The sequence below is a fragment of the Elgaria multicarinata genome, chromosome 2 (assembly GCF_023053635.1).
Source record: "Elgaria multicarinata webbii isolate HBS135686 ecotype San Diego chromosome 2, rElgMul1.1.pri, whole genome shotgun sequence".
Lineage (NCBI taxonomy): Eukaryota > Metazoa > Chordata > Lepidosauria > Squamata > Anguidae > Elgaria > Elgaria multicarinata.
Genome location: NC_086172.1, coordinates 46,458,384 through 46,473,918, shown reverse-complemented (window position 1 = coordinate 46,473,918; position 15,535 = coordinate 46,458,384). Strand labels below are relative to the sequence as shown.

Here is a 15,535-nt window from a genome sequence, read left to right as displayed (position 1 = left end):
CAGCAGCAGTAGGAACTAGCTCCCACATGTCACACAGGTAAAGTGCTCAGCAGGCGGGTAGGTCCTCCAGGTCATGAGGGTAATTCTTACACCAGAATGTTCTTCAGGACTGGAGAGACTGGCATAGGAAGTGCCCATATGATCTTTGAACATCCATATGGTGTTTATACATGTAACATGGAATCTGGCCATAGCGAATTGGTTTTGAGGCAATGCCAATGCCAGGCAGCATATAAATTAGGTCCAAAATTGTGCATGATTACAGTTTCTTCAGAATGTACAATCAGTGAATATTATTGCTGAACTATTTCACAACTATCCAGAAACTAATCTAATATTATACTCAGAGTTAGATGGAGGAGGAGACAATAGCAACCAACCTTATCGGTTTCATCCACACTGCTAGATTTCACCACACAACTTGCAGGTCTGTCCTGGGTTTGTGCAAGATCCTGCGGCACACTTTGAGAAGCAGGCATTGGAGGCAAGGGTGCTCTTCGCTTCTTTGGCATCTCAGATGGCAGGGTACTTGAGTCATACTGTTTCGGAATCATATTGGATCTCATGACAAAGGCTGGCCTTGGCTTATTCATTAATGGAGTTGCAGGAGCACTGGCAGTCTTATGAGGGGGGGGAGGAAATCAATTAAAAAAATATAATCTCAATAGATTTTAGCCAACCAACTTCTTTAAACACGGAATTCTCAACCTTTATTACAGGGCCTCGTTCATACTTATCACTATCAGCAAAGACATTGCTTCTCTGTAGGGACATTAGGTAGTCATAGTAAACTAAATACAGGAACCATTTGAGCGGACCCTATAGGTGGATTGTTCCTGCTTGATCATTAGCTGGCCATGAGAATACAGGTTCCTATATTCATTCAGTTAATGCAATTGCATGGTGTCTCATTATGGCCATGTAGCTTCTATGCTAGAAACACTAAATGTGATGAGGCCACAGTTAGCCTTTGTAAATCAATGAGCTGTGTGTGTGTGTGTGTGTATGTGTGTGAAGCCTCTAGAAATGTAACTATAACCACAAAAATCCAAGAATAATGAGTGAGAGTGAATAGGGGCTCTTGACCAAGTGGGATGATGATATCCTGAGGTTGCAACATACTTATCTAGGAATTAAGTCTCATTGAATTCAGTAGGACTCATTTCTGAGCAAACCTGCATAGGACTATGCTGTTAACCATCTAAAGAAATATCTCCTGGATGCAAAAAGCCCATGAGAAACATCGGATGAAGTAGACTGCTGTCCATGAAAGCTCATGCCAGAATAAATGTTTAGTCTTTTTAAGGTGCCATAAGATTCTTGCTTGTTTTTGGTGCAGTGGATTAACATAGCCTCCCTCTGGAAATTGATTCCCCAGTGGCTCAGATTATTGTCAATCAGTAAAAAAAAACACATGTGGGGACACAGCTGTCATCATGACAGAAATTAAAATATGTCACTGGCAGCTAGGCCTATTTTTGGCTAGTCCAGTTGACTTCAATAGAGCAAGAACGACATTAGGTTGCCAACCAAAGGAACTGCCTAGGCCAACTGTAAGGGTCTGTCAACATTGACCTTTTATGTTAGTTACAAATATTATATTTTCTTACTTGTTCTCGTTTCTTCTTGCTTCGCTGAAAAAAGCCGAAGAAACCTTTATTTTCTTTCTCCTTCAAAATGTCAGAATTTTGCGAGTTTTGACAAGAGTCTGAAAATAAAATAAATTCCTTGGTTCCACAGTTTCTAGATTGCACTAATTATTTTCTTCTCTACATTCTCTGTTTCTATTACAGTGTATTTCTTTGAGATATAGTATGTTGTTCAATTTTATACGAACTGGCTTGGTAATAATACTATGTTCTCTCATTTAAAAGTTTTCCCTACAAGAATGGTAACAATCACAACAAATTTCATTTTTGAAGGTAGACAATGACCGAGTTCACACATCACAACTACCCATGGGTGGTTTAAACCCTGGGTATGAATAAAAGCAAGTGATAGTACTGGCTCTTGCCCACTCCCGCTGAGCTGAACAACCCAGGGACGCTCTTTACCTGGGTTGTTTAGCATCACATCGAAACCTAGAATTGAGGTTGTTGGGGAAAAGACAATCCAGAGGTGCAACCCAAGAACAAACTGTGTGTTATAAGTGCTGGTTATTCCTCCAAAAACAACCCACAATTCCAGGTTCGGGCATCCCACTAAACAACCCAGTGACAAAGTGCTGCTGGGTTATTTAATTCAGTGTAAGTGGGTGCTCCTGCCCATCCACAACTAACTATCTAGGGTTTAAACAAGTGGTAGGGGGTAGCTGTGACATGCGAACTGGTTAAGTACTGCACAATACATTCAGTTTCATACATTTTCTACTCTTACAAATTCAAAAATACAATTTCTATTAATAAAGGTCATTATTTGTACCAAAGCAAAATGTAATCCATGTACACTTCCCAATCAATTAAAAAGACAAACAATACAAAGCAAAACCCCATAACCCCCAACAAAAACTAGTATATTTTTTAAAATTAATTATTGGGTTGATTTTTTTTTAGATTGGCATGATTTTGTATTATTTTTAGAGTTGTAAGTCAATTTGAGTAGCTTTGAGCAGAGAGGCAACTCATTGATATAATAAATAAGATAGTAATGCTGCAATCCTATATCAATTTACCTGGAGGAAAGCCCCATTGAATGCAATGGAACTTACTTCTGACTAGACACGCATTGTATTATTGTAGGCTAACTGAGAGGAAATTGCTTCCATGTCCAAATATGGTACTGGATAGATTTTAAGCTTTTCCAAAGGCCCATTACATTCTTGATATACCATTTCATCTAAACTGATGATCATCAGGCTTAAGTTTTGCAGACACACCGAAGTGAGCATAATACTGGTCTGGTTTGCACATCACATTAAGCCATGGTATGGATTGTTGAATTCTGGGCTGTTGTAGTTTATTAACCACGAACAACCCAGAAGGAGAAATCTTGTTTCGCTAGAGTGCTGCAAGGGCATTGTGATACAGGGATGGAGCAGGCGAAGAAGGAGGGAAGCAAACAACCCTTTGGATGAAAAAACAAACCACAGTTTATTTGGTTGTCTGCCAGACACATTCTGGGTAGCTTAACAAACTGTGAGATAAATAAATCATAGGTTAGTGTTAGGTACGAACCAGGCCACTGGTTCTACTATGCTTAGAATAATGCCTAATTTAAACAAATAGTTTAAAGAAACACTAAGATAATACTAACTTCTGTAAGATTGATCAGGCTCTAATTCCCTCTGGATTATATCCAATTGTGTCCCTCCACTGATAGAAGGCTTTTTGATCCAGCAGATGTGTCGAAGAGTAGAAACGGGGAGAGGGGGAAGCAATTTCCGCAAATTCTCCCTTTCTCCTGTAGCCCCTGGTGCCACTTCCCACACTTTTCCAAAAGGTTCCCCAACCTTCTGAAGCAGATTTTGGGACAGCATGGGGATGCAGAGAGAAGGGGGAAATTAGCAAATATTGCCTCCCCTGTTTCTGCTCATGGAAGCCTGCAGTAGTTCATTGAGCCCTTTGGCAGCAAAGGGAACATAATTGGATACAATCCTTTAAAAGAAAACTTTTGATGCTACTCAGTAGTCATATGACTCTTCAGAAGCACTCATGTATTATACACAAAACTGTGTTATCTACTCTTCTAATGGTAATCTAGGTAAACGTCACTCATATTAGAAGATACTTGTTTGCTCTGATATCACTAAATGAGAATGCCTGGGCATGACAATGCTCCATCATTCGCTGTGTATATTCATGAGATCAGTACAACTTACCTTGTAAAGATGACAAGTTGAATTCAGCAGTTGGTGTGGTGGCTACACAGACAGGCAGACAGGCAGAGAGAGACAGAGAGAGACAGAAAGACAGAGAAAGAGAAACAGTAATTTAATCAAAATTGGCCGTGCTTTCTGAATACATTCTTTATCAGAGTTTCAGCAGGAGAGATGAAGGCTACCCAGGCAAGTTCTCAAAATGCGGAAAAGTGTGAAATGATCCCTTCTATCAGATTTCACCCAGAAAGAAAGACGACTTTGTAATTTTAACAAGGATGGTCAAATGGTACACTGTAGGCTGGGTTTTCCTGTAGAAACAGCAGCCTTAGAAGCCCTAACAAATGTGTAATACTATAAACAAATGAAATTCATCTGCAAAATAGTGATATAGAAGGCCAAACTGCCATACACAATGGTTCCTCAGAAATAAAGGACTGATTAGCTATACCCCTTTAAAAAATTATAAATGTGAGAATTCTTGGAATTCCACAAGGTTCCTTCTCTGTATCAAAATGATATTTGTAAGGGTTTTTGTTGCTCCCTTTTCAGCTGCACAAATCAAATAGTTAGTGGATGTCCATTGTTTTTGGTAAACATATAGTTTGTATATTCAATATATTTTAGAATATGTTATTAGATCAAAATCTATGTTCTAAGACAGGGGCAGGCAAACTGTGTCCCTCCAGATGTTGTTGGATTACAACATCCATCACCCCGATCACTGACAATGCTGGCTGGGAGATGGAGACCAACATCTGGAGGAACACAGGTTGCCCACCCGTGGCCTACGTCAAGATATGAAAGCTGGAATTAAGGGGCAATGGACCAGTTCACCAGACCTGTTAATTCAACAAATGAGGACTCAAAGGGTAAAACTAGAAAGTGATGTGAAATTAAATTATGAAATAGGCAAGCAATATGAATTGAAAATGGATTTTATATATATACTTTCTGCTATTAACATGGTTTAAAAAAAAACCCAGTAATTTATTATAGGGTTTTTTTAAAAAAAATCAGCAACAATAAATAATAATAGAAATAAAGGGGGAGAATTATAAATAAAATTAAACAAAAACTGTATTTCTAAACATATTTACAACATTCCCTCCAGCAATCACATTAGTGAAAGACAAGTGTATAAATCTTACCTTTGCTGACATCCATTGCATATAGTTCTCTGAGTCCAAGGTCATTGAGGGATTTTGTCAAGTCAAGAGTCTCCCGGGATTGGTAAGTTTTCAGCAATACAGTGTGTAAAGGATCAAAATCACATTTGCTACAGATCATGTGCACGAGTTCTTGAAGTGGTGCATGGGGGCTAACTCGGACAATAGTCTTCTGGGTCTTCTTGTAGTTTACTACTACTCTCACAGTTTGCTGAAACAAGAGAAAATCTATCCTTTAACTAGCAAAGTTACAGCCTTTGGTTTTATTTTTTTTAAAGGTTCAACCTACTATGCAAGGAGGCTGCACAGAACTTTTACAACACTGTGCGTAAAAAAAAAAACACTACAGAATTCTCATTTATATCTTATATTCTTAGAGCTCATCAGAGCATGAAATGAAGCCCAATTAAGCTTCATAACGATCAAAGGCAGGGGACCCCAACTTTTTTTGGATCTGTGGGCACATTTCAGAATTTGCAAAACTGCTATGGGCACCACCACAAAATGGTCCCATGGTGGATGTTGCTAGTCACATAATGGCTGCAAAGTCTTTGAAATACATTTAAGCTTTAATTTAAAAGCTTAAGTAAATGAAGAAAACAGAAGGTAAAGTGGAAAAACGAATGATAACATTTTGCAAACCCTTCTAACCTCTGGGATGACAGGAGTGGGCTTCTTCTTATCCAACTGTTTTGGCTTTAAAATCACTTCGTCAACTTCAAGCATACCAATGGGTGTATTTGGTTTGAATTTGATTGGTTTTTTCTCTGCTGACATCAGGTCTATAGTATGGCTTGAAGGATTTAAACGGTATTGTGCACAAAGGTATACCAGTAAGTCCATCATTGGTTTGCTGGAAGAAACAAAAAGTGAAAGTGGCTAACATGTAATCATTAAGCAAAATCTCTTTTCAGACCATTGAGAGCACCATTGCTTTGTTCTCTTACAAGCTTGCAAGACAAATATCACATAAAGTTGGTGTCCAGTACATCTAGGGGTGAGCATATTACTCCAACATTAAAATCACTCCACTGGCTGCCAGTTAGTTTCTGGGCAAAGTACAAAATGTTTAAAGCCCTACATGGTTTGGGTCCAGGTTACCTGCTGGATCGCCTTCTCCCATACAGTCCGCCCCACACTCTCAGGTCCTTCAGGGAGAACTTACTTCAGTCAGCCAAAACTAGGCTGACAACTGTTACCCAGAGGACCTTTTCTTCTGTCGCCCCCAGATTGTGGAATGGCCTGCCGGAGGAGATTCATCAACTTAACTCTCTCTCTGAATTTAAGGCAGTTTTAAAGACTAGCCTTTTCTGGCAAGCCTACCCAGATGAATCTTAAACCAAGAATTTTAAGTTGTCTTGATTGTTATTTTGATATTGTATTGGTTTTATATGCTCTTTTAATTAATTTTATATATTTGATTTATATTGTATTGTTGTACTAATGTTGTTCCCCGCCTCGATCCAAAGGGAGAGGCAGATAAGAATTATTATTATTATTATTATTATTATTATTATTATTATTATTATTATTATGTACAACCCACATAAGGTAGGCATTTCGGAGAATAACTGATTTCATTGGGACTCAGCAACTCTTGAAACTCCACCCCTGTCCCCCACCTCCATACACACTTGTCTGCTTTTGGATGTTTTAGTGACTCTGGAGAACGAAGCTTGTAACACTGTAATTTTAAAAATATTGTCCATGCCTGTAATAAAAGAGTTACATTACAACAGGTACTCTTTTTTCCCCTTTATCTTTAAAACCAAGAGGAAAATTAATTGTTTAGAGAGAAAAACGAACAAACACTATATAACTGAATAATAGAATATTTGTCAGGGGTCATTTCCAGCCCTCCCCTCCAGTCAAACTTCCATTGAAAAGGTTCTATCAAATGAAATTAGCTCTTTGAAATTCACATGAACAAAATATATGAATGTATTGTGTACGATATCTTGATGCATGTCTTTCATCACCACCTATATCCATATGTATTTATGTATATAGAAATATCTGTATATGCCTGATTCTTCTATCTATTAAAACTATTCTAAGCTATTTACAAAATTAATTTTGGCATAAATATTTAGCAGTGTTATACAGTTGGCAGCCTCGATTACAAACTTTTTCTTATGCACAAAACTTAACACATGCTTAAATTTGGAATCCAATGAACGGCATTGTCCATGAAGCGCTGCTGCTTAGCAATCGCTACTCATGTTAACTGAGCTTATATGCTGCTTTAAGTCCTCTTGTTTCACACAAAAATAATTGGTCCCATAATGGGCTAACTAAAGTCAACTGAAAGTCATTTCAGTTTTCAATCCAACTCTTAAGAAAATAGGAAGCTGCCTTATATGGAATCAAGCATTGTCCCATCCAGGGCCGGCGCTTCCATAGAGGCCAGTTAGGCGGCTGCCTAGAGCACCAAGGTAAGGAGGCGCCGAACGGCGCTCCCGGAAGTCGCCCTCCCAGAGCGGCTCTGGCCAAGTGAGGGCAGCTTCCAGGCGCGCCGTTCTGAAGCCTTCCGCCCCGCCCCCCAGCGTCCCTGGCTTGGCTTCAGCTGGGCGCCCGCCCAGCAGCCGAAGCCAACCCAGGACACTGGGGGGAGGGGGAGGGGGGCTCCACGTTCTGACGTCCAAAGCGCGCCAAAAGTCAGAACGTGGAGCCGTCTGACCACCCTCCCCCAGCTTCCCAGCTTGGTTTCGGCTGGGGGCTTCCAGCCAAAGACAAGCCAGGACGCTGGAGGGGTGGGGAAGGAACGGCTCCACATTCTGACTTTCGGCATGCGCCGAAAGTCAGAACGTGGTGCCGTCTGACTGCCCTCCCCCAGCTTCCTGGCTTGGCTTCAGCTGGGCCCTCCCAGCCAAAGCCAAGCCGAGATGCTGGCGTGGGGGAAGCGAACGGACGGAATTGGAGCTGCCCGCCCACCCCACCACAGCGTCCCGCCAAGCCAGGAGGACTTCAGGCGAGGGACCGGTAACCTGTCTCCACCTACCTGGGGTGGGGTGGGGATACGGTGGGGGTGGTGAAAGCAGCTCACCTTGCCTAGGGTGCAAAAAAGCCTGGCACCGGCCCTGGTCCCATCTTGCTCAGTATTGTCAACACTGACTGGCAGTGGTTCTCAACAGTTTCTCCTGCCCTACCTGGAGATGCCATGGACTGAACCTGGGGTCTTCTGATGCAAAGCATGTGCTGTACCCACTATGCTACAACCTCTCAGTCATAATATCTAACAAAACATACCTAAGAGGGCATAGCAGGTCAAAGCTCTTCTATTATAAGTGCATTCTTTTTCCTTCAAGAAATGCATAATTCCTCCCTTTCACCTGTTCAGATATTTGTTTAATCAAGGTGATGATTTGCTCCCAACAGCAAGAATACTTCTAGGTAAAAGCCAGCTGCAGTGTTGTCAGAAAATGCTGTTGCACTGAGGTATACAAATACCTGCACAAGATAAACTCTGTAGAACGTCTCACTGGACATTTAAAAAAAAACAACCAACAAAATTCCTACTCAGCTTAATCTTCTGTACAGTAACATTCAGTGCAGAAGCTTTACTCAGTAGCTTTAAAGTTGCCATTGGGTCAACCCTGATAATGAATAACAGATTATGATGAAATTTTTTTTCCATCTCCTAACTGGAACAGCTTACACAACATCTCCCTGAATTATAAAAAGGGCCTTGTTGAATGTGAGACTCAACAAATCATTCAACTGAAAAAAAGAGACTACCAAATAGCATAAAAGCCAAGAATTGCCTTAAAAAGCACACTGTATGCTTCTTCTTCCCCAGACCTACTCTTTGCGGCGAGAGGGCAGCTGTTGTGTCCGGTAGCCACATAGTGGCTAGCAGATCTTGTTATTTCATTACTGAAGGCTTGGGGATACGTGGCTCATTTGGCCTTGCACAGCAAGGCTGCTTTCATACTAGGTAAATACCAAAACTGGTCTTCCTGAAATATTTTACTCAAACAACAATCATTTACTTGAACACCTTAGTTTTGGAGACAAGTACACAGAGGAGCAAAGCACACTTTATAAAATGAATGATTGACCTATTAAAATAGCTTCAGGGAGAAGAAAAAAGCAGAGACAACCCTTTAAGTAAGTTGGTACTGCTTGATGCCTACTTACTTAAAAAGCTAGGATGCAAATCTAACTCCTGGTGACTAAATTACAGAGAGAACCCAGACACAGCTGAAGACTAGCAAAATATACAAGTGGCTTCTTTGTGGTTTTAAAGTCCATCTAGTGGAAACAAAGTAGTACTTTAACCACTGCAAACCATGCATCATTTCTTGTAAGGTTTACCATATTAAACTTAAATGACATGTACACAGGCTCCATTTTATTTTAAAATGTTAAGATGTAAGATGCTACCAAATTGATTATTGTTCAAAATTTTCTGTAAAAAAATCTTAAATTGCAAACAAAAACCAAACAAAAATGAATTCATTTTTCTCCAAAAGCTAGAATTCAGCTTAGATATATAGATATATTTCAAGTATAAATGAAGTATGGCTTCATTTCTAGGGTTGTAAGTAGGAAAACATACAAGAGGACTTGTCAGAACTTGTCATCAAGGTTTTCCTTTTGAGGGGCTTCAATTTTTCAAATTAGGCCGTGCTTTGGAAGATTGTGAAGAGGATCTGGACACTTTGGGTGCTTTTCGACAGCTCTGGCTGCCCTGTGAGCAGGGGAACTGTTTCATTTTGACAGGCATATCAAACCTCCCCACCCCAAAAAAGCTCAGGATGACAAATCCATACATGCATGGATGAAGAAACATGCATATGTGCCCCTCTGAATCACAAAGCACCCGAATATGGATTTCCACCATGGTCAGTTAAAACACATTTCAAGAAGAACCACAACCAAATCCTCCTCTACAACCTTGCCTCAGCTTAAAATCTCGTGGAGAGGCCTATTATGGAAGGATGATTGGCTGTGACATTATCATTATTATCATTATCATCATCCTCATCTCTATACAGCCCAATAGTCAAGCTATCTGGGCAGTTCACAAAAAATGACAAGACACAAACACAAGATAATAAAAATGTAATATGAAATCCTTAACATACAAAATTTTAAAAACAATTTATGACAGTTGAAAAAACAGTTCCAATAAGATAGCAGATCTGATAAAACAACTGAGATAAATGCCATCAAATGCCTGGAAGTAGAACAAAGTCTTAACCTGGCACTGGAAAGATGCCATTTCACTGCCAGGTGGATCTCAGTGGGGAGAGTATTCCATAATCAGAGGACCACACAGAAACATTTTCCTTATTTCATGGAGGTCTGGAATGTTGAATGTAATGTCCAGGTAGGTTCAGTTTGGGAGAGGCATTCTATCAGCTACTGCGGTCTCGAGCCATGCAAAACTCTATGCGTTAAAACCAGCAGCTTGAATTGAACTTGGAAACATACAGGCAGCCAGTACAAGTGAGCCAGGATTGATGTTACATGCTACAAGTTGCAGCTTCTGAACAGTCTTCAAGGGCAGCCCTACATAGAGCACATTGCAGTAATCTAACTTGGAGGTTATCAAAGCATAGATGAATGAAGCCAGGTCATCCATGTCCAGAGAGGGATGTAGCTACGCCACCAGCTGAAGCTGGTAGAAGGCACTCCATGCGACTTAGGCCACCTAAGTCTCAAGTGACAAAGACAGCTCCAGGACACACACACACCCAAGCTATGAACCTGCTCCTTTAGAGGAATTCAATCTTATCCAGCGCAGGATGAACACCTTCCATCCAGTCAGAAGAACCACCCACAAACAGCATCTCAGTCATGCCTGGATTAAGATTCAGTTTATTAGCTTTCATCCATTAGTCCATTGCCACAGCCAATCTAGCACATCCACAAATTCACCTGATAGAATTAGGGCTTTTCTGAGTGGCCATATCCAACCTGTGGAACACCTTGCCCCATGAAGTTTGGATGGTCCTATTTTTAAACCATCTTCCACTGGCTATTAAAGACTATGTTATTCAGACTGGCTATTGCCCTCCCAGGCAGATAATGAGCAGTATCCAAGTCTGCCCACGCACCAGCAGCTGGAATGGGGAAGACCAGCACAGCTTGCAGAAGGAGGCTGCGCTGGCATGATCTGATCTGGAAGCAAACATTTCCTTTGCTAGCTTTCCAATGAATGAGTGGTGGGCCCCACTAGCATTACAAAATGAGTGGAACACACCGGCAGTATTGGATCCTGTCCAATATTTTTATCTGAAGCTGTAATCCGTTCTGCCTGGCTCCATTTTCTTATAAGCCACCCTAAGGGATGCATATCCATTACAAGAGCAGAGTAGAAATTGTTATATAAATGAATGAATGTAGACAACATTTCTCTTTTGAAGTCCAGGTTTGACGTAGTACTGAAGTACTTCAACTGGAAAACAACATGAATTGTTTCTTCCACATACCTGCCATTAACAGTAGTAGACTTGATCACATCCCCTGGGAGAACCACAGACAGTTCAATGTCTCTGTCAATAATATTCTCTTTTTGTTCCATAGCGAAGTTGTTTATTCCTGAATCATCAAAAGAAGAGCCAGTGATCTTTGTCTCAGATGGAGGAAGGGGAGCTTTGGGCTTGGCTTTCCGTCTGAAAAAGACCAAAAATTCCAAAACAAAATATTAGGTAAAAATAAAATCAACAAACAGTCCTGGGTACTAGAAGTATGCAGAAGCCCTCTAAAGCTGATTTTAAAAAAAGAAAGAAAGCTGCAGGGAACTGTGTAGTCCTTGAGACTTGGAAGCTGTGCGATTTCTGAACTTGTCAATCACAGCTCAGAGAAAACTCCCTGACCAAACTGTGCAACAGGACAGATACTCCAACAATACAAGCGTTGTTTTGCAAAGAGCCCTAGAAAAAGGTTTTCAGAGCAACTATACCAAAATTATTCTTTCTGCTGTTTATCTCTTGATCTTTTTTCCCTGCTACACACAATTGCCTTTTCTTTACAATGCTATAATTTAACATTGTCTAAACAGAGTTGTCCAAACCTTTACTTATTGTATTTGGGAGTCTACCATATGAATTTAAGGGGCTGTAATAAGGTGGAACTGATACTGGTCCTTTTGACTTTTACCAGTCTGTTCTTTTAACATACCATGGCCAACTTCCCACTGTCTGAAAGCAGCCATCCAGCATAGCATGAAACAAAACTTTTGCTTTTCCTCCTCCCTCTGCAGCTTCACCATGCCCCCAAAATTTGCTCCAAAGAGTCCCCCCAAAACCCTGGAGCAAATTCTGAGGGGCACGGAGGACTGCAGGAGGGAGCAAAGTTCCATTACATTTATGGATGATGTTCCATTCACAGATGGACACTTTGGGATATAAACCAGAACATTAACTCTCTCTAAAGAGTAAAGTAATATTTTAAAAATTCTGCCCTTTAATGTCCACTTTTCACAAAACTTAAGTAAGGATTGTAAAATGCCAACTATTTTTTTCATAACATCGATAAAATACGTCACACATATTTTACTCGTCAGATAGATAGAATACAACAGTATTAATCCACAAAACTATTTTAATTAGAAAATTTGAATTAGAAAATTACTAACTGTTACAAAGAAATTAGATGTAACAATTAGTAATTTTCCTAGCAATCAAATACTTTGTCACTGGGAAAATGCAAAGTCTCTCCCCAGGTAGCACATGTATTACAGTTCGGAGTACTAAATGCAATGTAGTTGCAGAAGAAGGGAAATTATCCAGACATGGATATGTTCTTTAGAGATGTCTAACAACTTGGAAATGAACATTCATTTCAAAAGGCATGCATAGAGAGGTGCTGAGTCAATTACTGTATATCAATCCAGTCATATCATGCAAAGAATTAATCACAGCTCTAGGCATGTGTGTGCTTAATCTGTCTGAAGAGGTAATGTTCATTGCAGTATAAAATCTGGTGATACACAAGACTAAAACTATCACGCCTTATCAAAAATCCTCAAAATTCTGCAAATTCCCAAAGGTTGCCATTTGAAATAATTCCAATCTTTAAGTCAATTAAAACATTTCAAAATGCCCCCATGTGTCTCCCATTTCAATTTTGTTTTCAATTAAAACGGGCACAAGTTTTGAAAGTGAGATGGGGGTAAAATATATGTAATACAGGGATGATTCATGCATGAAGGTGCACCATTCAATATTGCTTCATTTGATGACTTGTGTCTGAATGTACAAACTCCCACCACTGAGATCAGATCTGAGGCACTGTAGGGTGATATTATTTGTGCCTGATCCATGAGAGTTGCTTCACATATCTGAATAATCAGTTGCAAGTGCAGTTACCAAGTGACAAATATGCATGTGTAAACTCCTCTTTAATTGGCAAGTGCAAAACTGAAACGCCAACATGAACAACAAACCACACCATTTCAACACAGCCCTATAGCCAATACCATATAACAAGTCAGACTGTTGGTCCATCTAATTCAGTATTGTCTGTGTACTGAACTGGCACTGGCTTTCCAGTGTCTCCCAGCTCTACCTGGAGATGCCAGGGACTGAACTTGGGACCTTCTGAATGCAATGCATGTGTTCTATAATACTCCATCGGAGTCCTGCCCTCTTGTTATTTTAAAACAATAAACCCTTATTTTCAGCAGCACAGACCATTAAAGCTGGTGCACTAATATTCACTAAAAAGAAATGTATATCAGGTAGCAAGGAAAAGCCTCACCTTCAGATGATTGGAGTTCTATGAAACTCTATTTTTATAGACTGGGATTAGTAAGGACACCTATGATATAAAATGATGACTAGATAATATGCCCTTGAATGTTAAGAGCCTGCCTGCAATCACCCAACATAAGTTTACTTTTCATGCTACCTCAAACATTGTAGTACAATGTTAGAAGAAACAAAGGTTACACAAACACTTGGAACAAAGACAACAACAACTCAAACCTTCGCTGAAAACACAACTATGAAGCAATTTATCCTTGAAATCAAATATTATGAACAATATAGAAAGAATGACCTATGTAATCATTAAATGATGGCAGATGTCTGTTTTCAGAAGTACTAAAAGATTTTAAATCTGTAGTACCTTGAGCTGGGTAATTAAGAAAGCAGTCCTAAACATTCTCGATGGCTGAGAGGGTTAGGATGTAGCAGAATGGCCCTCCACCAGCCTCTGCTTGAAGTGAGAAGCTCTACTGGTAGGTGGGATTCCTGCTACGTCTATGCCAGCACTAAGAAGCATGTGGGAATTCCTGGTGCATCTACGCCAGCACAGTAGCACATGGGAAACGGCATTGCATGGGTGGATCAGAGCCGATTCCCCTACGCCAGCTATGTGAGCAACAGGAGGGAAAAATCAAAAAGCTCTGCTCCACTAGTAGAGGGGGAGCACCACCCCCTCACATTCTGCCCTGGCCAGTGCAAACTGGCAAACCTGTGGATGAGATGACAGATCAGAGATTCATAGAGTTGGAAGGGGCCCATAAGGCCATCGAGTCCTGCAGGAATCCACATTAATGCATACTTGAAAGATGTCTGTCCAGCTCAATCTTGAAGGCCTCTAGTGCGGGAGTGCCCACAAACTGCCTAGTAACTGGTTCCATTGCTGTACCACTCTAACAGTCAAGAAGTTTTTCCTGATGTCCAGCTGGAATCTGGCTTCCTGTAACTTGAGCCCATTATTCCATGCTCAAGATCTGCCTCATCATTCCCCCTCAGCCCCACTTCTAGGGCCAAAACAAATATTATTTTAAATGTGTGTCTAGCAGCTGTGGTGCCCCCCATTTTTACTCTTGAGTAGTGTACAGCCCCCAACCTGGAGGGACAGAGTAGCTTTTAAGACCTGGGGGCCCTGCACCTGCTCTGGAGCAAAGTGAAACAACAGAGCTGCTAGACACATCCTTAGGACACAATCCTGTGGCAATGCCCATAAGCCTCTGAACTAGGAGGCTTACGGTCCCCGCTCCTCCTGCTCTACATTTTCACCCACCTTTACAGAGTGGGAGGGAAGGGGGCTGGGAAAGCATGGGGATACGTCACATCTCAGCTTCACCATCCCCTTCCCCTCCCTGCCCACCAGCATGCCACCTTTGCAGCCTTAGAGAGGCAGCCGGTGTGGTTTCCTCTGTGCTGGCTGTGAGGGAGGAGGCAAGGAGAGCATGGATTCCTGAATCAATGGAGCGTTGCCTCCAACCTCGCATCCAGGATTTCAAATCATTCTATGGCCTCTCAGACTCTGTGCATGCATCCCTGACATTGGTTGACCCAGGCTTCACTGGGGGGTGTGGGTGTGGGTGTGAAGGGCAGTCCAGTCCCTTTATGGTATCCTAAACACTGGACACACTGGTCTCCACTGACGGGGTTACCAAAACATAAACATATGAATCCCTACCGATTCTCTTCCCTATCAACAAATGTATTCCCAGAAAACTGGTGCAGAATGCCTGTTAAAAAGACATAAAAATGGGCTCCAGAAAGGATCAGTGATTTTCATAGAGGCTTCTACTTCACTTTTTCTTGAATCACAGTGCTGGAATTGTCAAGTTCATGGAAGTAAA

The 15,535-nt window shown here is 40.9% G+C and overlaps 1 protein-coding gene across 3 annotated transcripts in view; it reads right to left on the bottom strand.

The window, feature by feature from the left end:
- Window positions 1–15,535, bottom strand: part of COBLL1 (cordon-bleu WH2 repeat protein like 1) — a 96,697-nt gene that overhangs the window by 20,963 nt on the left and 60,199 nt on the right. For all 3 annotated transcript variants that reach the window (XM_063116464.1, XM_063116466.1, XM_063116465.1), the window contains exons 2-7: window positions 11,424–11,606; window positions 5,635–5,836; window positions 4,966–5,194; window positions 3,818–3,859; window positions 1,611–1,708; window positions 381–620 (exon numbers count right to left, since the gene is read on the bottom strand). In XM_063116464.1, the coding sequence (XP_062972534.1) occupies window positions 381–620; window positions 1,611–1,708; window positions 3,818–3,859; window positions 4,966–5,194; window positions 5,635–5,836; window positions 11,424–11,606 (994 nt within the window). The remainder of the gene's footprint in view (window positions 1–380; window positions 621–1,610; window positions 1,709–3,817; window positions 3,860–4,965; window positions 5,195–5,634; window positions 5,837–11,423; window positions 11,607–15,535) is intronic.